The 24,020-nt window shown below is 36.4% G+C and overlaps 1 protein-coding gene across 2 annotated transcripts in view; it reads left to right on the top strand.

The window, feature by feature from the left end:
• Positions 1 to 24,020, top strand: part of PLXDC2 (plexin domain containing 2) — a gene marked incomplete at both ends in the record, with an annotated part of 390,364 nt that overhangs the window by 347,301 nt on the left and 19,043 nt on the right. For both annotated transcript variants that reach the window (XM_079699678.1, XM_079699677.1), the window contains one exon: positions 8,268 to 8,428. In XM_079699678.1, the coding sequence (XP_079555804.1) occupies positions 8,268 to 8,428 (161 nt within the window). The remainder of the gene's footprint in view (positions 1 to 8,267; positions 8,429 to 24,020) is intronic.

Raw genomic sequence — 24,020 nt, 5'->3', positions numbered from 1 at the left:
GAATACACAACGTAAAGGTTAAAAAAAAGCTAAAGATTTGAATTGTCCTCTATGCAATACTGTGCGTGTGTGAGGATAATTCTTTGGCTTTTGTTCACTTTTGGACATAAATGAAAGAGCATAACATATTTCTAAGAATAGAATTAGAGTTTGGTTTTCAGACTAGATTCCTCCCGACCTCTCTGAATATTCCCCCAACTCCTATGGACTCTGACGAGCTTCAGAAGTTTGTACCTGAAACAGGTTCAGAGTCTTCTTTGACCCACTTCTATCTGCCAGTTTCTAGGAGCAATCAGTCGAGCCCCAGGAATGAATGTCGCCAAAGTTGACATCTTTGTTTATTGTCTTTTCTGAAGGAACAAAATCAATTTATTTGAGCAGTCTGCCCTTGAGGTGAATGAACTAAACTTCAAATATGGAAATTACTAGCACTTGCTTAAACATTTTAAATTTCAATGTTGCATTTGAGGTGCTCATCATTTTTAACACAAAGGATTCTCTGCAATCTGTTTGCAGGTCCCCGTGAGTGTGCAAAACTTATACCATTTAATTGAATAGTGGTATTAAACTGGAAACCAAATAGTGAAGGAATTTAAAATCAAAGCACATCAATGGGGTGTTCACTTCACCTCCAGACTCAATGTCCCTTAATATGCCATTTTCTGCATCTCTATTCTAGCTGGTCTCTCTATTAACAGGAGAGAGACCAGCTAGAATAGAGATGCAGAAAACTTGGCTAAATAATATGAGAACAGAAAAATATGTTCTCCAGAAATATGTGTATAATTTTTGCCACTTCATTTAGATGGTTATTCTGAAGCGTTTAAAAATAGCACTGGCTTGGGACACCGGGATAACCCTGTAATATCTTGGAATTGAATTTGCTACATTTCTCCTTAAATGTTTTGCTCTAATTAAGACACATAAAGGCATGTGCACATTCATAGATTCCTACATATTTATGTTGTCGACTGGTTAGTAATATTTTGAAAATCCATGAAGATTGTTTATTTTATTAAAATCATCATCATCCAAAAATGTTATAAAACGCTAATTGGCTAGTAACAAACTACATTCTGTACAGGTTTCATTAGATATGAAAGGGTGTCTTAACATCTATACCAGTACTGTAAAGGAGAATTTGTAAAGGGAGATTTCATAAGTAGCCATTATTAGAAATATAAATAAGTAATAATTATGAAAGTAAGCATGTATGCCTAAATAAAAGGAATGAGTAGATTTCAGCGTATAAATGCAATTACGATTTTTTTACTCTAAAGACTGGCAACCTATGTCCTGCAAGTCAAAGACAGTTTTACTGACGAGAACTCTTATTGAATGAAACATGTCCCTGGCTCTCCTCTTCCTCCCTGAGAAGGACTGTCCCTTGCCTGCTGCCTCCTCAACAGGTTCTGGGTCTCTGACCCACTTGGGAAGTGACAGCCCAAGGTCAAGTCATAAGTGTCTTTTCCTTTCCTTTCCCATCCTCACACACACACAAAAAATGAGACTGAACTTTGGCATGTTGCTTGTAAAAGACTGCTAATCCCAGAAATAGAACCAGATGCCTTTTTGGATGAATGGATAGATGGATGCATAGATGGAGGGAAGGAGGGCTAGAGGGATGGAATTATATATGAGATTTGAAGAAACATTCAAGGCTTCCTTTCGTGACTCAAGTAGACATTTTTGCCACATTTTCCCCAAAGCAACATTTTAAATTAATCCTATTTTCCCGTGAAAGTAATCTGTCACACTCTTTTAAAAATGAGAAAATAGCCAAGAGCACAAAGTGCAGTAATACAAGCATACTTAAGAATGAAGCCAAACTCTTAAAAGTAACAAATGTTCAGGGCAGAAACATAGTTTATATGGTGTCATGAATCTGACAGTATAATTTGCCTCAATTTGCCTCATATAAAATACAATAACATAATAGCTACATTAATTAAGTACTTATTACATGCCAGGTACTCTCCTATGTACTTAATATGTATTAAATGTTTGATTTTCACAGCAACCCTATGGAGTAGTTATTGTTATTGACCATGTGGTAGAGATAAGCTAACAGAAGACTAGACGGATTAAGTAATTTATTATAACCTCATTTGATCTTTATTGGAGAAGTAGTTATTCCAATATCTGTAACCCATTTTCAACAGCCTTTCTTTTTCTGTTTCTTTTATTTCCCTTTTTTCCCTCTCCCTCCTTCCCTCCACCAAACATGGGTTTAAGTACATATGATGTCAGATATTGACACCCTCCTTGTCCCAGAGAAGTGACAAGACACACAGCCTCTGTCCCTTTGCAGGCACAATGTTAATTCTTTAATCATATTTAAGTTAATTTATCTTGACCTGAAATTAACCAGGTTCTTTTCAGACTTCTTTACCAGAAGAACTCAGAAGAAATAAGAGGAAATAGCAGTACATACAGTTCAGTGTTAATTGAGAAACTATTAATCACAGATTCAGAGTGCAGACTCTGAGGGCAGACTGCTCGTGTTTGAGTCCCAGTTCATCTTAATAGCTTTACAACCTTGGCCCATTTCCTAATTTCACTATGCCTTAGTTTTCTCATCTATGAAATGGGAATAATAATAATGCCTATCTCTTATGGTCATTAATTTGGTACTTCTAAAACAATACAAATATGCCTGGCAAATTGTAAATGAATTGTTTATATTTTTTATTGCGATAAAATACACATAACATAAAATTTACCACCTTAATCATTTTTAAGTGTACAATTCAATGATATTAAATGCATTCATAATGTTGTGCAACCATCACCACCATCCATCTCCATAGCTCTTTTCAACTTGTAAAACTGAAACTGTATACCCATTAAACCAAAACTCCTCATTCTCTCCTCCCTCCTCCAAGTCCCTGGAAGCCACCATTCTACTTTCTGTCTCTGTAATTTTGACTACTCTAAGTATAAGTGGAAACATACGGTATTTGTCTTTTTGTGACTGGCTTATTTCACTTAGCACAATGTTCATCCATGTTGTAACATATGTAAGAATTTCCTTTCTTTTTAAGGCTAAATAACATTCAATTGTATGTTTATGTGACACTTTGCTTATCCATTCATCTGTTGGTGGACATTGGGTTGCTTCCATGTTTTAGCTATTGTAAGTAATGCTGCTAAGAAGATGTACAAATGTCTCTTCAAGATTCTGCTTTCAATTCTTTTGAGTATATACCACAAAGTGGAGTTGTTGGATCATATGGTAATTCTGTTTTTGATTTTTTGAGGAGCACCCTACTGTTTTCCATAGTGACCACGTTATTTTCCATTCCCACCAAGAGCGCACAAGGATTCCAATTTCTCCACAACCTCACCAACATTAGTTATTTTCTATTTTGTTGATAGTAGCCATCCTAATAACTGTAAGGAGGTATCTTATTGTGGTTTTGATTTACACGTCCCTAATGGTCACTGATGTTGAATATCTTTTCATGTGTTTAATGGCTCTTTGTGTATCTCCTTTGGATAAGTGTCTATTCAGGTCCTTTGCCCATTTTTGAATCAGGTTGTTTGCTTTTCATTGTTGAATTTTAGGAGTTCTCTATATATTCTGGATATTCTGTGGGCTACCTTTTTAGTCTGGTGATATTTTTCTGATGCACAAAATATTCTGATTTTCATGAAGTCTAAGATGTCTATTTTTTCTTTTGTTGCCCGTGCCTTTGAGGTCATAGCCAAGAACTCACTGCCAAATCCAATGTTCTGGAGCTTTTGCCCTATATCTTCGTTAAGAGTTTTATAGTTTTATGTCTTGCATTTATGTCTTTGATTCATTTTGAGTTAAATTTTGTTTATGGTGTTAGGTAAGAATCCAACTTCATTCTTTTGCATGAGGACATCCTGTTTTCCCAGCACTGTTTGTTGAAGAGACTGTCCTTTCCTTATTGAATGGTCTTCACATCATTGTCAAAAATCATTTTCCATTTATGCTACAGTTTATTTCTGGGCTGTCTATTCTATTCCGTTGGTCAATATATCTGTCTTTATGCCATTACATACTCTTCTGATTACTGTAACTTTATAGTAAGTATTAAAATCAGGAAATGTGAGTTCTTCAGCTTTGTTCTTCTCTTTCAAGATTGTCTTGGCTATTCAGGGTCCCTTGAGATTCCATATGAATTTTGAGAAGGGTTTTTCTCTTTCTACAAAAACATCATTGGGGGCTTCCCTGGTGGCGCAGTGGTTGAGAGTCCGCCTGCTGATGCAGGGGACATGGGTTCGTGCCCCGGTCCGGAAAGATCCCACATGCTGTGGAGCGGCTGGGCCCGTGGGCCATGGCCGCTGAGCCTGCGCATCCGGAGCCTGTGCTCCGTAACGGGAGAGGCCACAACAGTGAGAGGCCCGCGTACCACACACAAAAAAAAAAAATCATTGGGATTTTTATAGAGATTATATTGAATCTGTAGATAAATTTGGGTAGTATTGACATCTTAACAATATTAAGTCTTCTAATCCATGAACATGAGATGTGTTTTCATTTATTTATGTCTTCTTTAATTTCTTTCAGCAATGTTTTATGAACAAGTCTTTCACCTCCTTAGTTAATTCCTAAGTATTTTATTCTTTTTGATGCTATTATAAATGGAATTGTTTTTGTAATTTCTTTTTTTATTGTTCAGTGTTACAATATAGAAATGCAACTGCTTTTTGTGCATTGACTTAGTACCCTGCTATATACATTGTTGATGAATTCATTTATCAGCTCCAACAGTTTGTCTTGGGAATATTTAGGTGTGTGTGTGTGTATATATATATATATATATATATATATATATATATACACACACACACACACATATATATATACATGCACATGGATATATATAAATAATCATTTCATCTGCAAACAGAGATCAATTTACTTCTTTCTAATTTGGATGCCTTTTATTTATTTTTCTTGCCTAATTGCTCTGGCTAGAATTTCCAATACTGTGTTGAATAGAAGTAGCAACTGCGGGCATCCTTGTCTTGTTCCTGATTTTAGACGAAAAGCTTTTAGCTTTCACAGTTGAATATGATAGCTGTAAGTTTTTCATGTACGGTTTTTATTTTGTCAAGGTGTTCTCCTTCTTTTCCTAGAAGTTGAGTGTTTTCATCACGAAAGGCTGTTGCATCTTGTCAAATTCTTTTTCTGTATCAATTGAGATGATTACATGTTTTTTCACCCTGCAGGACTCCCTTAAGCATTTCTTACAGAAAAAGCCTGGTGGTCCTCAGCTTTTCTCTGAGAATATCTTAATTTCCCCCTCATTTTTGAAGGAAACTTTTGCCAGATTTTGGATTCCTGGTTGACAGGTACTTTTCAGCACTTTGAATATATCAGCCCACTGCCTTCTGTCTTCCAAAGTTTCTGTTGAGAAATCTGCTCATATTCTTATTGAGGATCCCTTGTATGTGATGAGTTGCTTCTCTCTTGCTGCTTTCAAGATTCTCTCTTTGCCTTTGTCTTTTGAAAGTTTGATTATAATTTATCTCCATGTTGGTCTCCTTCATTTCATCTTACCTGAAGTTTCTTGAGCTTCTTGGACGTTTATATCAAATTTTGGAGGTTTGGATCCCATCAAACTGGGAAGTTTTCAGCCATTATTTCATCAAATATTCTCTGTCCCCTTCTCTATCTTCTTCTTCTTGGAATTACATGATGCAAATACCGATCCACTTGATGGTGTCCCACAGGTCTTTTAGGCCCTGTTCACTTTTCTTCAATCTCTCTTCTTTCTGTTCCTCAGACTTGAGCATTTCTATTGTCTTATTTTTGAGTTAATTGATTCTCTTTTCTGCCTGCTCAAGTCTGCCTTTGAATGCTCTACTGAATTTTTAATTTCAGTCATTATATTTTTCAGCTTCAGAATTTCTCTTTGGTTTCTTTTTAGGCTTTCTATCTCTTTATGGATATTTCCATTTTGTTCATACATTGTTTTCTTGACTTTCTCTACCTCTTTCTTTAGTTCTTCAAGCATCTTTAAGACAGTTGCTTTAAAGTGCTTGTCTAATAGATCGTCCATCAGGTGTTTTACAGGGACAGTTTTTGTTGATTTATTTTTTTTCCTTTGAAAGAGCCATACTTTCCTGTTTCTTTGTATGCCTTGTGAAATTTTTCTCAAAACTGGACGTTTGAATCTCATTAAGTTGTGACTCTGGAAATCACATTCTCCCCCTTCCCCAGAGTTTGCTGCTTTTTGTTATCATATTTATTTAATTTATTTACTAGTTTATTGGTTTTGTAGGCTGTCTCTGTGCTGAGGTGTAATCTTGAGGTCTCTTTGAGTCTTTTCTGAGCTTTTCCCTGGCCACGCACAGCCATGTTCTAATTTTCCCCACATGTGCATTTGATTTTGAATGTCCTAGTCTTTCATATCTGGCTCCCAAAAGTGGGAAAAGAGAAGAATAAAGGGAGGTGGGATGAAAAGGGTACTGGTTCTTTAAATCACTTGGATGTTACTTTAGATCCAGGGAGAAAGGCTTACAACAATGGCAGAAGGTGCAAAACCAGTGGCTGCATCTTTGTCTGCCCCTCAGTGATGAGAAGCACCAATCAATCAGTAATCAGAACACACTCCCAATGTTTGCAGGACAGGGTACATTTTGCCTACTGCGGTTCCTGCAGGCTGCTTCAGAAACAGGTGTGTAGCTGACTGCCACATGGCTAATGGGCAGAGGACGCATAGCTACTTCTGGACTAAGTGCTGAAACGGACTGAAATTAACCACAGCTTGCAGTCTGAGCCTTCTCCCTACAAGTTGCAAGCCTTCCATAGAGTCCAGAGTTCCAAAACAGTTGTCAGACAGATTCTGCCAGTGCGATTGTTTTCTATGTGGGAAGACAGATTCCTGATAGTTCCTACTCTGCCATGTTCCCAGAATCTTCTCTGTAAATGAACTTTTACATAATGAATTACTCTTTAAATTTTACATTCTTTAACTAATGAATTTCTGTTTTGTAAGGGAAATCTTTAGGAATTTGAGCTTTATTAGATTTGGAGAAGGATTACTGAATACCAACTATGGGTCTCAAGCAAAGAATAAACAAATAGCAACAAAACTTCAAAGGATGTATAAGAAGAATTGGGAGGTCATATTTCCTTGCTCTATTTGAAATTCTGTTATTTTGTATTTACCACACATTCTGATAGGCAGTCATGTTCATTTTTTTCTATTAATGAAAATTATAATAAAAGAATTAAATCAGTGCTTATTAAATGAGGTTAAATAGACCAAAAAAAATGTTTAAAACATAGATGCAAAGGTTGGAAATAACAAAGATGTAAATTGGTAATGAAAGGATTAGGAATCACTGTTCTAGAACTTCTATGAGCCTTAAAGAATTTTCTAATGATTCAAAAATACCAATCATATTATGTACTAAGATACAGTTACCTGCTGCACATAATTTAAGAAGGTCTCCTCTAAATGCCTGAGTAGACATCAAATATTGCAGAATTTTAGAACAAGAGAAGACTTTAGAGATTAGTTTTATTTGGCTGATTGACTTTGTCTTGGCTAATTATTACTTTAGAAATTTAATTTCTCCTTTTTCCTAACTCTCTGAAAATGGATATTACAGTGGAGAGTATCTCAGTAAAAGTTAGAGAAAATGATACTGACATGTGGCATAGTGGAATATTTTCATGTGCTGTGTGTTCCCTTTAGAGAGTGATAAACTATTTGAGGGTCATTTAGCATCCATCTGTTACACTTTTATAGAGCATTACAGTTTAAAAGAGATTTTGAAAATTATCCTTTGAACTCATGCACAGACTTTCTGAAAATGCTTGTGTAGCCCACCAAAATATGTCTGATACTCTTCAATTTAAATTTTCCAAAAGAAAATGAGAGAGGAGATTTCAAAAAGTAATCAATTTTTCCATAGGTAAGAGTGCCAGTGGTTTAATGAGAAAAATCAAAGTTAAATTTATTATATAGTTATAGATTTTCCACAAAACTTTTAGAATAAAGGCTATTCATTTTGCCTTACTTAACAGAATAAAGATGAACTATAAATTAAAACAGTTATAAATGTGTTTTTAATCATTAATAGTATGGATTTTTCATTTGCCCAAATAAAGAGCATCTAACTTCTAAAACTGGTGTTATGGAAAAGAAAAGGATAGCTGTACAGAAAGTGAAAAAAAAAATTCACTGGTACTTTATTAAGAATATAAATATTCCCTCCAATGAAAACGCAGACCTACGAGTGCACACGTGAATGTCCTGACAGCTGTGCTGTTCTTCCAGCCTCTACAGATGACAGTGCAGCCGAGAAGAAAGGGGGAACCCTTCATGCTGGCCTCATCGTTGGAATTCTCATCCTGGTCCTCATTATAGCCGCAGCCATTCTTGTGACAGTCTATATGTATCACCATCCGACGTCAGCAGCCAGCATCTTCTTTATTGAGGTAAGTGTCAAGTAGAGTACATGAAAACCATGCTAGCTGATGAACTCCAGCCATCTGCTGACACCACCTGCATTTAATATTTAGCACATGATTTCTCCACTTTGTAGTTGTGAGCTGGCTGATTTCACACGTGCACGCATGCGTGTGCACGTACCTATTGATAGATGGCTTTCACGTGATGAGCTCAGTTACCTTACCTCAGGAGCTTTTAAAGAAATAAGCCATCTCGCCTTTTACAGATCGAAAAGAAAATAGAAACCATATTTTTTGTCTTATTGTACCAAGTATGTTAACCAGCTGCTCTTCAATCCTAGAAGGAAATGAAGCATATGCTGGAGGCTAAAGGATTTGGCATAAATCAACTAATCGATATAACAGTAATTGAGTATTGGCCAGATTCATAATACAATATGGTGAGCCTGCTCTTAAAATGCTCACAAGCTATTTAGGAAAAATACATATTTCCCTACAAAATAGCAGCTATAACAATAAGATTATGGTATATGCCATCACCATTTTGTGTGATGTGTGTATATTTATTCATGTACATATAAATGCACATGCATACACACACACTCATTCAAACACAAAGAGAACACTGTGCCGAATCAGTGTTGTGTTTTCATGTACAGAAAGTAGAGTTAGTGCCAGTGCCCAAGAGCAGTCAGGTAGGAGGACCAGCGGCTGTGTACAAAGGGCCAGAGCCAAGCCCTGATGTCCAGAAGGCCGGAGACTGGGAAGCCTGGGGGCAACAGGATAAGGTCAGTGTGACCAAGTCACCTTCTATCCTCCAGACAACTGGGCTTCCTGGGCCTCGTGTGTGCATAGCTTTCACCCAACATCTTAATGGGGCCACTGCTCTTCAACATAACATAAATACTAGAGCAATGAAGGAAATCTCCCTCGGAGCTTCAAACTTGTAAACTTTAGGTCTTTTCCAGTTCACTGGGTGATGTACAGTGGGCAGCTTTGTTCACGTGTTGAGTAAGAAATTATAACGGCCTTTAAACTACAAAGTTACCTTTAACCTCTATAACAGGGGAAGTGAATGCAAATCAATTAAGTAATTGCTTAGAAGTCCTCTATGGCTCTCAACTGTCTGTGGAGTAAAGTGCAGTCTCCTTAGTTCTCCTTCAAGGCCTTGGCTGTTTGTATCTTGTCTATCATTTCAATTTTTATCCCATAGCTTCTTAACCTGGAGTTCAGTACCATCAAATTCACTCTATTCTGTTCTCCATACACACCCCAAATTCTCCATGTCACCAGGACATTTCTCATTCTGTTCCTTCCAACAAAAAAGTCCTCCCCTTCCACCTCAGTTCTTGAATTCTGGATTCAAGTAGCCTTCAATACCATGTACCCTGTAAGCTTCCCCGGACCATCTCTCTGCCAGGAGAGCTGGACATAATCTCTTTTTCCTCTGAAATTCTATCCATAGTAATACATCTATATCTTTCTCTGGCATTTACCTTTCTGTTTTGCATTAGAGTTAAATATGTACGTGATTTATTCCACCCTAAAGACTTATAAATTCCTCAAGATTTGGATTAAATAACTTAAGCCTTTCAAATAAGAGGTATTCTATCAGTATTTTCTGGAAAGAAAAAGATAATAAATATCCTAGGACATTTCAAACTTCCACTAAATTTTCACACATGAAATCTTCCAAAAATGTCATTCTCATTTAAAGTCATAATAATTGAGAAATTATCAGGCATTGCATTTAGTTGGAAAGCTCTTATTAAGTTTTGTTAATGTGCTTAATTTTCATGCAAGAAAGCAGAAAACTTTCCCGAGGTCATGAATGCATTGCTCCAAGATCTGACAAGTGACAAACTGTAAAGCTTCAGTGACTAACCAGACATCAGGCTGCTGCTGTAACCCTCACAGGTTTAAGCCTGTTTATACACTATGAAGTTTATTTTCTGACATTGTGAAAAAGAAGATACTGTGAAATATCTGATGGTGATGGTATTAGTGCAAATTGCACAGTGCAAAGGACCTAGTTCACACCGATTCACAGCAATCCTTGTATGACTACAAAGTAAGACTGTAGAATAGTGAAAGTATTGCTGGGAGCGGGGGCGGGGGCATTAATCTTAGAGATAATTTAATTCTACACCCTCATAACACGAAGGAAGAAACTGAGGTTCAGAGTGGTGGAATGGCTTCTCCAAGGTCGAAGAGACACACTTCTGGGAAGAACTCTCATCTTTCAACACTCAAGTGAAGCAGAATCATTCTGCAGATTCCCAGATTCTCTGTCAATTGCCAATAATTCTGCCTAAATCACTAACTCTTTGACACCCTGCTGTCCTCAAACAGCTCACAGTGGCTGGTTGGCAGATAATTTTTGAAGATAATAATCATAATTTTACTATTATTAAAGCTGATCCATGTTTTCAAAATCGAAACGCAGATCCATGATGACTGCACAGTGACTGACATGCCAGACCTATGAATTCAAAGGTTTGAATTACTAATTAAAGTAGAGCTATTGGGGCTTCCCTGGTGGCACAGTGGTTGAGAGTCCGCCTGCCGATATAGGGTACTCGGGTTCGTGCCCCGGTCTGGGAGGATCCCACGAGACACGGAGCTGCTGGGCCCGTGAGCCATGGCCGCGGAGCCTGCACGTCCGGAGCCTGTGCTCCGCAACGGGAAAGGCCACAACAGTGAGAGGCCCGTGTACCGCAAAAAAAAAAAAAAAAAAAAAAATTAGAGTTATTGGTGAATAAAGAGATTGAGTTTACCAATATCATCTAACCAAGTTGCTTTTCATGTTCTATATTATGCTACTATCTACTTTTTTTTTTTTTTTTCTTTTCGGGACGCGGGCCACTCACTGTTGTGGTTTCTCCCGTTGTGGAGCACAGGCTCCGGACGCGCAGGCTCAGCGGCCATGGCTCACGGGCCCAGCAGCTCCGTGGCACGTGGGATCCTCCCGGACCGGGGCACGAATCGGAAGGCGGACTCTCAACCACTGCGCCACCAGGGAAGCCCTGCTATCTACTTTTTAAATGAATTTGATGTGCTTTTTCCCATTAGGAAAGCAGTACCTGTTTATTATTTTAAAAATTGTGGAAACGTAAAAGCAAAAAATAAAATCGTTTATAGTCCCAATAAGCAGAAATAATCACAATAACTATTTTAATTTATTTTCTTCTGGAATTCTTATATGCATAATTTGATGTTTGCCCATTTAGTATAATAGTGATTTCACTGAAATGCAAATTTATATTCTTTATTTTTCTTTTTTTTTTTAGGTCCCATTTGTTTATTTTTGTTTTTATTTCTATTTCTCTATGAGGTGGATCAAAAAAGATATTGCTGTGATTTATGTCAAAGAGTGTTCTTCCTATGTTTTCCTCTAAGAGTTTTATAGTGTCCAGTCTTACATTTAGGTCTGTAATCCATTTTGAGTTTATTTTTGTGTATGGTGTTAGGGAGTGTTCTAATTTCATTCTTTTACATGTAGCTGTCCAGTTTTACCAGCACCATTTATTTTTTTTTATTAGTTTCTGCTTTATAACAAAGTGAATCAGTTATACATATACATCTATTCCCATATCCCTTCCCTCTTGCGTCTCCCTCCCTCCCACCCTTCCTATCCCACCCCTCCAGGCAGTCACAAAGTGCCAGCACCACTTATTGAAGAGACTGTCTTTTCTCCATTGTATATCCTTGCCTCCTTTGTCATAGATTAGTTGACCATAGGTGCATGGGTTTATCTCTGGGCTTTCTATCCCGTTCCATTGACCTATATTTCTGTTTTTGTGCAAGTACCATATTGTCTTGATTGCTGTAGCTTTGTAGTATAGTCTGAAGTCAGGGAGTCTGATTCCTCCAGCTCCGTTTTTTTCCCTCAAGACTGCTTTGACTGTTCAGGGTCTTTTTTGTCTCCATACAAATTTTAAGATTTTTTTGTTCTAGTTCTGTAAAAAATGCCATTGGTAATTTGATAGGGATTGCATTGAATCTGTAGATTGCTTTGGGTTGTAGAGTCATTTTCACAATTTTGATTCTTCCAATCCAAGAACATGGTATATATATCTTTCCATCTGTTGCTTTCATCTTTAATTTCTTTCATCAGTGTCTTATAGTTTTCTGCATACAGGTCTTTTGTCTCCCTAGGTAGGTTTATTCCTAGGTATTTTATTCTTTTTGTTGCAATGGTAAATGGGAGTGTTTCCTTAATTTCTCTTTCAGATTTTTCATCATTAGTGTATAGGAATGCAAGACACTTCTGTGCATTAATTTTGTATCCTGCAACTTTCCCAAATTCATTGATTAGCTCTAGTAGTTTTCTGGTGGCATCTTTAGGATTCTCTATGTATAGTATCATGTCATCTGCAAACAGTGACACTTTTACTTCTTCTTTTCCAATTTGTATTCCTTTTATTTCTTTTTCTTCTCTGATTGCCATGGCTAGGGCTTCCAAAACTAGGTTGAATAATAGTGGTGAGAGTGGACATCCTTGTCTTGTTCCTGATCTTAGAGGAAATGCTTTCAATTTTTCACCATTGAGAATGATGTTTGCTGTGGGTTTGTCATATACGGCCTTTATTATGTTGAGGTAGGTTCCCTCTGTGCCCACTTTCTGGAGAGTTTTTATCATAAATGGGTGTTGAATTTTGTAAAAAGCTTTTCCTGCATCTATTGAGATGATCATATGGTTTTTCTTCTTCAATTTGTTAATATGGTGTATCACATTGATTAATTTGCATATATTGAAGAATCCTTGCATCCCTGGGATAAATCCCACTTGATCATAGTGTATCATCCTTTTCATGTATTGTTGGATTCTGTTTGCTAGTATTTTGTTGAGGATTTTTGCATCTATATTCATCAATGATATTGGTCTGTAGTTTTCTTTTTTTGTAGTATCTTTGTCTGGTTTTGGTATCAGGGTGATGGTGGCCTCATAGAATGAGTTTGGGAGTGTTCCTTCCTCTGCAATTTTTGGAAGAGTTTGAGAAGGATGGGTGTAGCTCTTCTCTAAATGTTTGGTAGAATTCACCTGTGAAGCCATCTGGTCCTGGACTTTTGTTTGTTGGAAGATTTTTAATAACAGTTTCAATTTCATTACTTGTGATTGGTCTGTTCATATTTTCTGTTTCTTCCTGGTTCAGTCTTGGAAGGTTATACCTTTCTAAGAATTTGTCCATTTCTTCCAGGTTGTCCATTTTATTGGCATAGAGTTGCTTGTAGTAGTCTCTTAAGATGCTTTGTATGTCTGCGGTGTCTGTTGTAACTTCTCCTTTTTCATTTCTATTTTTATTGATTTGAGTCCTCTCCCTATTTTTCTTGATGAGTCTGGCCAATGGTTTATCAATTTTGTTTATCTTCTCAAAGAACAAGCTTTTAGTTTTATTGATCTTTGCTATTGTTTTCTTTGTTTTTATTTCATTTATTTCTGCTCTGATCTTTATGATTTCTTTCCTTCTGCTAACTTTGGGTTTTGTTTGTTCTTCTTTCTCTAGTTCCTTTAGGTGTAAGGTTAGATTGTTTACTTGAGATTTTTCTTGTTTCTTGAGGTAGCCTTGTATAGCTATAAAATTCCCTCTTAGAACTGCTTTTGCTGCATCCCATAGGTTTTGGGTCATTGTGTTTTCATTGTCATTTGTCTCTAGGTATTTTTTGATTTCCTCTTTGATTTCTTCAGTGATCTCTTGGTTATTTAGTAACATAGTGTTTAGCCTCCATGTGTTTGTGTTTTTTACATTTTTTTCCCTGTAATTCATTTCTAATCTCATAGCATTTGTGGTCACAAAAGGTGCTTGATGTGATTTCGATCTTCTTAAATTTACTGAGGCTTGATTTATGACCCAAGATGTGATCTATCCTAGAGAATGTTCCATGTGCACTTGAGAAGAAAGTGTAATCTGCTGTTTCTGGATGGAATGTCCTATAAATATCAATTAAATCTATCTGGTCTATTGTGTCATTTAAAGCTTGTGTTTCCTTATTAATTTTCTGTTTGGATGATCTGTCCATTGGTGTAAGTGAGGTGTTAAAGTCCCCACTATTATTGTGTTACTGTCGATTTCCTCCTCTTTTATAGCTGTTAGCAGTTGCCGTATGTATAGAGGTGCTCCTATGTTGAGTGCATATATATTTATAATTGTTATATCTTCTTCTTGGATTGATCCCCTGATCATTATGTATTGTCCCTTGTCTCTTGTAACATTCTTTTTTTAAAGTCTATTTTTCTGATATGAGTACTGCTACTCCAGCTTTCTTTTGACTTCCATTTGCATGGAATATCTTTTTCCATCCCCTCACTTTCACTCTGTATGTGTCCCTAGGTCTGAAGTGGGTCTCTTGTAGACAGCATATATATGGGTCTTGTTTTTGTATCTATTCAGCAAGCCTGTGTCTTTTGGTTGGAGCATTTAATCCATTCACGTTTAAGGTAATTATTGATATGTATGTTCCTATTACCATTTTCTTAATTGTTATGGGTTTGTTTTTGTAGGTCCTTTTCTTCTCTTGTTTTTCCCACTTAGAGAAGTTCCTTTAGCATTTGTTGTAAAGCTGGTTTGGTGGTGCTGAATTCTCTTACCTTTTGCTTGTCTGTAAAGCTTTTGATTTCTCCGTTGAATCTGAATGAGATCCTTGCCAGATAGAGTAATCTTGGTTGTAGGTTCTTCCCTTTCATCACTTTAAATATATCATGCCACTCCCTTCTGGCTTGTAGAGTTTCTACTGAGAAATCAGCTGTTAACCTTATGGGAGTTTCCTTGTATGTTATTTGTCATTTTTCCCTTGTTGCTTTCAATAATTTTTCTCTGTTTTTAATTTTTGTCAATTTGATTACTATGTGTCTCAGTGTGTTTTGCCGTGGTTTTATCCTGCCTGGGACCCTCTGTGCTTCTTGGACTTGGGTGGCTATTTTCTTTCCCATGTTAGGGAAGTTTTCGACTGTAATCTCTTCAAATATTTTCTCGGGTCCTTTCTCTCTCTCTTCTCCCTCTGGGACCCCTATAATGCGAATGTTGTTGCATTTAATGTTGTCCCAGAGGTCTCTTAGGCTGTCTTTATTTCTTTTCAGTCTTTTTCTTTATTCTGTTCCATGGCAGTGAATTCCACCATTCTGTCTTCCAGGTCACTTATCCATTCTTCTGCCTCAGTTATTCTGCTATTGATTCCTTCTAGTGTATTTTTCATTTCAGTTATTGTATTGTTCATCTCTGTTTGTTCTTTAATTCTTCTAAGTGTTTGTTCTTTAATTCTTCTAGGTCTTTTTTAAACATTTGTTACATCGACTCGATCTTTGCCTCCATTCTTTTTCCTAGGTCCTGGATCATCTTCACTATCATTATTCTGAATTCTTTTTCTGGACAGTTGCCTATCTCCACTTCATTTAGTTGTTTTTCTGGAGTTTTATCTTGTTCCTTCATGTGGTACATAGCCCTCTGCCTTTTCATCTTGTCTATCTTTCTGTGAATGTGTTTTTTGTTTGAAAGGCTGCAGGACTGTAGTTCTTCTTGCTTCTGCTCTCTGCCCTCTGGTGGATGAGGCTATCTAAGAGGCTTGTGCAAGTTTCCTGATCATCTTTATTTTTCAAATAACATTTTTTTCTTTTATTATATACTCTTTGTAAACATCATTCTGATGGCTGTATGCTATTCCATTCAACATTCATTCAGTAGCTTTACACTGATTGTTTCTTATGCTATCAAGTGGTATTCAGAAAGCACTGAGGGCCTAACGTTGCTAACATTGCCTTGAAGTAAAAAAGAACCTTATTTCACCCAATTTGACTATGTGTTAGTTTTCTCTTGCTTCTGTAACAAATTACTACAAACCTGATAACCTAAACTAATACACACTTACTATCTTACAGTTCTAGAGGTCAAAAATCCAAACTTAGTGTCATTGGGCTAAAGTCAAGGTGTTGGCAGAACTGGTTCCTTCTGGGGGCTTCAGGAAGAATAATTTCCTTGCCATTTTCAATTGTTAGAGGCTGCATGCATTTCTTGGCTCCTGGCCCCTTCTTCTCATCATTCCAACCTCTGCTTCTATCATCACATCTCCTTCTACTAACTCTGACCCCTGCCTCCTTCTTGTAAGGCCCATTGTGATCCAGGATCTCCCCATGTCATGGTCCTTAATTTAATCACATCTACAAAGTCTTTCACCTCTATGGTGGTTGACAGGTTTTTGCAATTAGGACATGGACATCTTTGGGAGGCCATTATTCTGCCTACCACAGGCTGAATCAAATGTGAGATGCATCACACACTCCCCATTAAACTGTGACATGCCCTTGACGTTAAGACACATCCCAATTTCCATGATATTAAAATGTGACCCTGTGTGTATCTTTGTGTATTTCACCACAAAATCCAGACTGCATTAAACACTTGTAAGAATTAGTTTCTGTGCTGTGCTAAACACAGTGCATACTGTGATGAATTTTAATGACTTGGCCCTCCAGTGGATAGACCACAGTTCATGCAGCCAGTCTTGTATTGTGGAGCATTGGCATTCTTACCATTTTTTGCTATTATAATTGGCCCCATTATGAACATAGTAATGGTAACAGCGAACATTTATTAAATTCACTGGGAGAAGTGATTTACACTTATTACCTCATTTAATCCTCACGAAGACCCTATGAGGTACTAAAATTATCTCCATGTCATAGATGAGGAAGATGAGGCACAGAATTTAAGCAGCTTGCTCAGTATCATGCATTTAGTCAGTGGTGGCATAAGGATATCCAGCCCAGGCTCTCCAGAGATCATACACTTAACCTCTAGGCCATGCTGCCTCTCTGTGTATAAAAGGGGCTTGCTTCATGCACTGTATGTTGCAGTGTAGCAGGATGTGTAGCTAAGGGCATACATTATGTCCTTAGAACAGATTCCCCTAAGTAGAATCAAATGAAAGAAATAAATAGTTTAAAAGCACTTAACAAATATTGCCAAAATCATTGCCCAAAGATGTATACCAATTTATGTAGCTGTCATTGCTGTTGTCTTTTTTTAGTGAAGATAATAATGACAGTACCTATTATCTGTTTTGTTCTCGCAGAAAATATACACCAGTTATTATATGTGTTTTGGACACAAACACTCTTCCTCATACATTACCTGGGCTTAAGCTTTTAAACTTTTTGTTTATAGAAAGAGAATAGGATAAAATGGGGATTAAATTCTAGAAATTCATTGTTATATGGAATGCCAAGTGAATGTGAATCAAGGCAATAAAACAACTAAAATCAAGATAAAAGTAGATGAAAATCAGGAGGCCTTGATGATAAAGCAAACCCATCACTCCATATATTGTATAATTAAACAATAATTGAGTTGACTGTTTACACCTCATGTCTTCATACAGAGGATCTGGGCCAAGAGTTCCATTCTCCTGAGACAGTTAGTCTTTACTCATCTGGCAGAATGGTCTATTTTTCAAAAACTTATCTTCTGTATTCCTCCATCATCCTCTTCAGGTCTTAAACTGAGCATTTTCTTTCTTTTGACTTTTTACTATATGGATTTCATTTTGTGTTTACCTGTCTGGCTTCTCTCAGTAATTTTCAAAAAGACACTTGAGGGCTTCCCTGGTGGCGCAGTGGTTGAGAGTCCGCCTGCCGATGCAGGGGACACGGGTTCGTGCCCCGATCCCGGAAGATCCCACATGCCGCGGAGCGGCTGGGCCCGCGAGCCATGGCCGCGGAGCCTGTGTGTCCGGAGCCTGTGCTCCGCAACGGGAGAGGCCACAGCAGTGAGAGGCCCGCGTACAGCAAAAAAAAAAAAAAAAAAAAAAAAAGACACTTGATTTTGACCAAAACCCATCTTGTTATACATGAATGAATAACATGCTTAAAAATCTTTTTTTAAAATCAGTTTCACTGTCTTGAAATAAAATAGAGAACAAATATTCAAATAAGCATGTTTTTCTCAATTTTTAATAGATTTTGATGAAACTACTATCTCTTTGGAAGAATTAAATATGCCTTTGGTTCTACATCAAATTTAATGTTTGCTGAACATTCCTAAGCATAGATTCTGTGATTTATAATAAATTTTTATTGCATGAATATGGGCTACAGACATAAATGTTTGCACAGCTGAATACTATCACATAACACTATTTAAGATTTTAAAATAAGATACAGAAAATGTAATCTAATCAAAGGCCAAGAAAGTAATAGTATAAAGTGGTAACCATATGAAAAAAACAATCCCATGAAAGGATTCTATGTGGACCATAAACAAAATAATTTCAATTAACAATCTTAATAAAAGAATTCATGATGAACACTATGCTTAATTTTCTTTAGCATTCTAAACAATGGCTGATACTTAGACATTCATGTGCAGATGTAACTGTTCTATATTAATAAAAATGAAGAGAAACAGTAAAACTGTGATGATAAAGATGATCAATACCTTGACAAAATAGATTCTGTGAGTAAAATATTAGTTTTTTTGATAATAGAAAAGCAAAAACTAAGAATACCCTATCCTGCTGCTGATGCTGTAAGGCACTATTGAAAACATCCTCAGAGAGAAAGAAATCAGTACAAAGGACTCATTTAAAGATGGTATAGAATTATAGGAACAAGGCCCTTCATGTTTCAGGAGAGCACTAAGACAAGGCAATGGTAATGGAGTTTGTCTCTGAGTAGATTATAATTTTTACTCTGAGGATTGGAGAAAAGACAGGGACAGAGCTGTGCTGTCAGTGTGGCAGCCACTAGCCCTGTGTTGCTGTTGAGCACTCGGACTGTGGCTAGTCTGGAATAAGATGCATATAAAATACACACCAGTTTTGGAAGTTTGAGTACAAAAAGAGAATGTATTAATAATTTTATATTAATTACATTTTGAAATGAAAATATCTTGAGTATAATGGCTTAAATAAAATATATTATTAGAATTAATTTCACTTACTTTCACTTTTTAATGTGGCTACTAGACACTTCTAAAATTATGTTGATGGCTCACACTCTATTTCTACTGGACAATGCTGGTTTATAGAGAAAACCTTGCAGAGAAGAGAGGGGGGTTAAACAGAAAATCTGATTCTCTCCATATGTTTTAAAAGTAGAAAACCAGGTGATTTTCAGCACAAGGGAGAAGTTAGATGCTTGAGGAGAGAGGTGGCTGACAAAGCTATCTGATATGTTGACCATTCATTCATTCATCTATTTGAATTTGTTGAGCCCCTATTATGTGCCAGGTACCCAAGACACAGAGATAAACAAAAAGGACAAGAAACCATCCTTGCTGCCATGCAGCTTCCATACTAGTGAGGAAAGAGAGAAGATAAATATATTTTAAGCTAGGTATGGATCTCAAGTTGAATGTTTAGTTATAAAAGAGGCAGTCCTCATAAAATGCTTAGAGAAAATGTTAACCTTTTTTGAGCAGCAAGATATTATTAGTCAGATAATGAAGGATATAAGAGTTTATGATGACCTTTGTTCCTGAACTTCAAATTTGGTAATAATCAGTTCTGGGTAGATATTTATAATACACACACATGCATAAGTAAATAAGACTTCTCTCCAAAACAGTTAATTTTCCTGAAGGACAAAACAGTCTCACCATTCTTAAATTGTGCATACTAATTTGAACTTGAAGTCACACGATGGTTTTCACAGTAAAACCTGGACATAAATGTCTAAATACCAGTCACTGTTCATATCATGCCTTAAAATTCTTATTATTTCCAGGGGACCCAAATATCTGCCTTCAGTGGAAGTTCCCAGTATTTTTTATCCTCAAACTCATAGGATGTTGAAACAAAAAGAAACATCAGCATGCATGCAACCCAGGGATTTTGTAACCTTTTCAAAATAAAGTGTATGAATTCCCTCCAGTATCTACCTTACCTACATCTCCTTGCAGGTTTATGTTTTGTCTTAAAAACTTGTGGGAATTTTGCATTATACTCTATAATATAGACACATTTGTTTAATGTAAATTTTTTAAAAAATGATTCTGCCCCCCATCCTTCAACCAAAGATAACATTTCAAAAGATGAGTCTTCTTTCTTCTGCAACTTTGAGCATCCCTAGCACCCCGTTGCACAGCCCTAGGTACTATAAAATACAGATAAATCCAAACCAGCAGAGCGCTCTGTTCCTGGGACCTAAGTGGGAAGTGTTCTTTCTCCACCTTTGTTGGAGGCAAGTCCAATGTAGAGACAGAAACCCAGGATGGTGAAACAGTTCTCCTGGGGCATGTCAAAGCTGGTTTCAGACCCAGTACTTGAACTCAGGACTCTTCCTGGCCTGTAGTCTGCGCTGCCACAGCAGAGGCATAACCACAGACTTCTGAGCAGTTTGTCACTCAAGGGATTTCTCACCCCAAGAAATATTTGGGAATAACAAGGACCCATGGAGAATATGATTAAAGGAAGACGGGCAGCTGTGGCCCTCAACTTTTCCTGGCAGTCAGTAGTGGTGCCAGGAAGGAAGCCAGAGGAAAGGAGCCAGGCAAGGACTCAGAGGCTGGTGCTGGGGAGGAAGAGTGTTTGCTCAAAGTCTGGCGTCTGGCTTTGCAGCTGCCTAATGAGCGGCACTTGGGAGGCAGGAAGACATGGCCCGTTGGCGGCCTGCACCATAGACAGAGAATTCGTTTCAGAGACCAAAGGATCCTTTTATCTGGAAGTCACAGGTTTTTTTCATAACTGAGTTTTCCCTTAAGGCATTCCTTAGTCTTATTTCAGTCTTAAAGAAAACTCAAGGAAAAAATGATTCATTGAAACAAAATATTTATTTCTATTTCTTAGAGGAGGCAAAAGCTGGCCTTCACTTTTGGTGAACTGCTATGAAGAAGGAAAGATTACGCAAAACCTAGCTGAAATGGTTTGACACCCTCGTTAAAGAAGCTGTTTTATTAGATGGCAGATTTCCAGAAATCTAGCAATATATAGGGGAAAAAAGGTGAAAATGGTTTGCATATTTTTAAAGACACTCTTTGTGTATCTGTTCTAAGATGCTAGAATTTTATTCATGTGCATGATTGAATGTTTTTGAGGCATCAGTTCAAGTTTATGGTGATTCCCTTATTTACACAGTTACCAAAATAACATTTCTTTTATATGTATCATCTTTAATTTACTCTTCTGCATACCACGTTTTAAGTTAAATTCCTAAAACTAAAATATTTTCTTCCCTTCATCAGGGAGAATTATTAAAAATAGTGAATAAACTATTTAATATTTCACTGAGCTCTCTGCTCTAATTGCTTCTTAATTACCATTCCTTAACTTATTATTTTTCATAGTGCATAAAGCCATGAAATAAATTTTATACATATTCCTATTATATTTATATCATGCATATTTATATATGTGTGTTTTATGTATATTTATATGTGTATAATATGTATATTTTATACGTGTATATAAAATCTCCACAGGGAAGCCCTTAAGAGATGGAAGAATCAAATGAATAAATAAATAAAAACCCGCAGAGCTACAGTCCACTTGGGCGTCTGTAAACCTGAATTATGTCATTTTAAGTATATGGTATAAGTTTTAGGTATTCCAATCTTTTCTTTCTGTAGTCTCTTTAAAAGAAGATTGCTCTACTTATAGTACCAACTGTTGAGTAATTTCTTCCTTGTGATTTTGGTAACTTTTTTGTTAAAATAAATACTCAAGTCTGTCTATTTGTGGAGACAAATAATAGAAACTTTAATTTAGCAATAATTATTACATTGCAATAATAATAAGTTTATTCAATTATAGATTATTTTTCCACCAATTCCACATAGTATAATTTTTTTCTGACAGAAATACAAAACAACTAAACTAAATAATTTGATTATCATGACATGCTTTGGTTTATAAATAAATACTAGAATTATTTGTGATTGTAAGAAAATTGAAATTTTAAAATTTGAGTTTAGAAGATTCAAAATTCAGAATCTAGAGAACAGAAATATAAAGAAATGTATTTTAAATGATAGACGTAATCATGCTCTTTGTAATTCCATTAGAAATGATTAGGCAAAGGTACTTTTATTTTGCAAGTGGATTAAGATTATTTTGCTCTATTTTCTTGAGGTGACACTTTCATGAAAACTTTCTTAATATAAACAAAATAATTTTCAATTCAAAATTAAAACAACTTTTCTTACATCATATAGTAAGGGAATATAGAGTCAGAATTATTAGTTCTGTTTCTACTTGCAGCTAATTACAATATTTATATTTTAATGAGAAAGCCATTCATCTGTTCAAAAAAACTTTTTTGTGAACACTGACTCTGGGACCAGTGTTATCCTTGGCAAAAACTTTAAAAGGAGAAATGATATTTGTTCTGTTAAAAGGAGAAAACTTTTTTTTCTATAAAAAGAAAATAAATTTATGATAATTATTCTAAATCTCAGTGCAATGTAAAGTTCTAGGATTGTAGTAAGGGATAATCTTCTTTTAATTGTATATCAGGGTCTTTTTGTTTTCTATCTGAATTTATGTCACATATCTTAGTTTTTCAAGTTTTCCTTGCTGTTGACCTTGAAATATCTGTGATTCAGTAGCTGGTAATTGGGCTTGCATCTTGAATATGTACAAGTTTAATGTGGAGAAAATTTGATGTAGTGTGAGGATAAAAAACATTGAATTTTAGTGAAAAGCAATCTCAAAATTTGTAATTTATAATATATGACTGTCAATTTTAAAATGTATCACGTTTCATGAAGAGTAGGAAGGCATCTCACCAAAAGTGGTGTGTACCCCTACAGTGGAGGAACGTACCCAACCTTAAATGTGTTTAGAGGAGAATGATTATTACAGACTTCTGACTCATGCCTGGAATATGAATGAAAGGAGAAGTTCTAGCTGAGAAAAGTCTAGAAGGAGGAGCATGGTAGCTCCCACCACTGTTGATAGGCTATCCCATGAACGAGGTGTCTGACTTCTTCTGGATGGATCTCAAGGATGGTCATGAGGATCTCTGGGGAGAAGCTATGAAGATATGAATAAGGGCTAAATATAGACTTTCTAATAATCAGAGGTACCCAGAGATGGTACTCAGAGGCTCTGGGGTGATAAGCTTTTCATCACCAGAGGTCCTTAAGCATTCAAGAAGGCCCCTTATTCAGGACTTCATAGAATGTATTTAAGCATTATATATGTGTATGCACTCAAATGAATTTAAGGTTTGTTCTATCCCTGTAAGTCTTGAATATTCTGGTGCCCCCTCCACCCACAAAGTCGTATATGTTTCAGAAAAATACAAAAATGACAAACTAAACTAGAAAGCATGATTGTGTGTTTGCTCACACAATCTCCCAGTTTTTGAAGACATCTTATTTTTTCATAGCCCAGAGTGAAAAAGTAAAACTCATGCCCACACAACAAGACTACAAGGAAGACTATAGTTCTCCTATCCAGAGAATATAGTTAGTTGTGACGTGATACTCTGAGGTGGAGAGGGACCCACCAACTCTTCACCTTTTAAGGAAGTTGGTAGATTTCATGTTCATGTTGCTGCAGGACAAGCAGGGCTCCAGTTTGTCTTTAGTTAAAGGTCTGCATAAAAACAAAGGAATTTATCAGGAAAGTAACAACCGGTACAAAGTGCCTTAAATAAATCTTTCCCAGTAAGGGTTACTTGAAATAG

This window comes from Hyperoodon ampullatus (assembly GCF_949752795.1).
Source record: "Hyperoodon ampullatus genome assembly, chromosome: 3".
Lineage (NCBI taxonomy): Eukaryota > Metazoa > Chordata > Mammalia > Artiodactyla > Ziphiidae > Hyperoodon > Hyperoodon ampullatus.
This window is presented reverse-complemented; position numbering and strand designations above follow the sequence as displayed.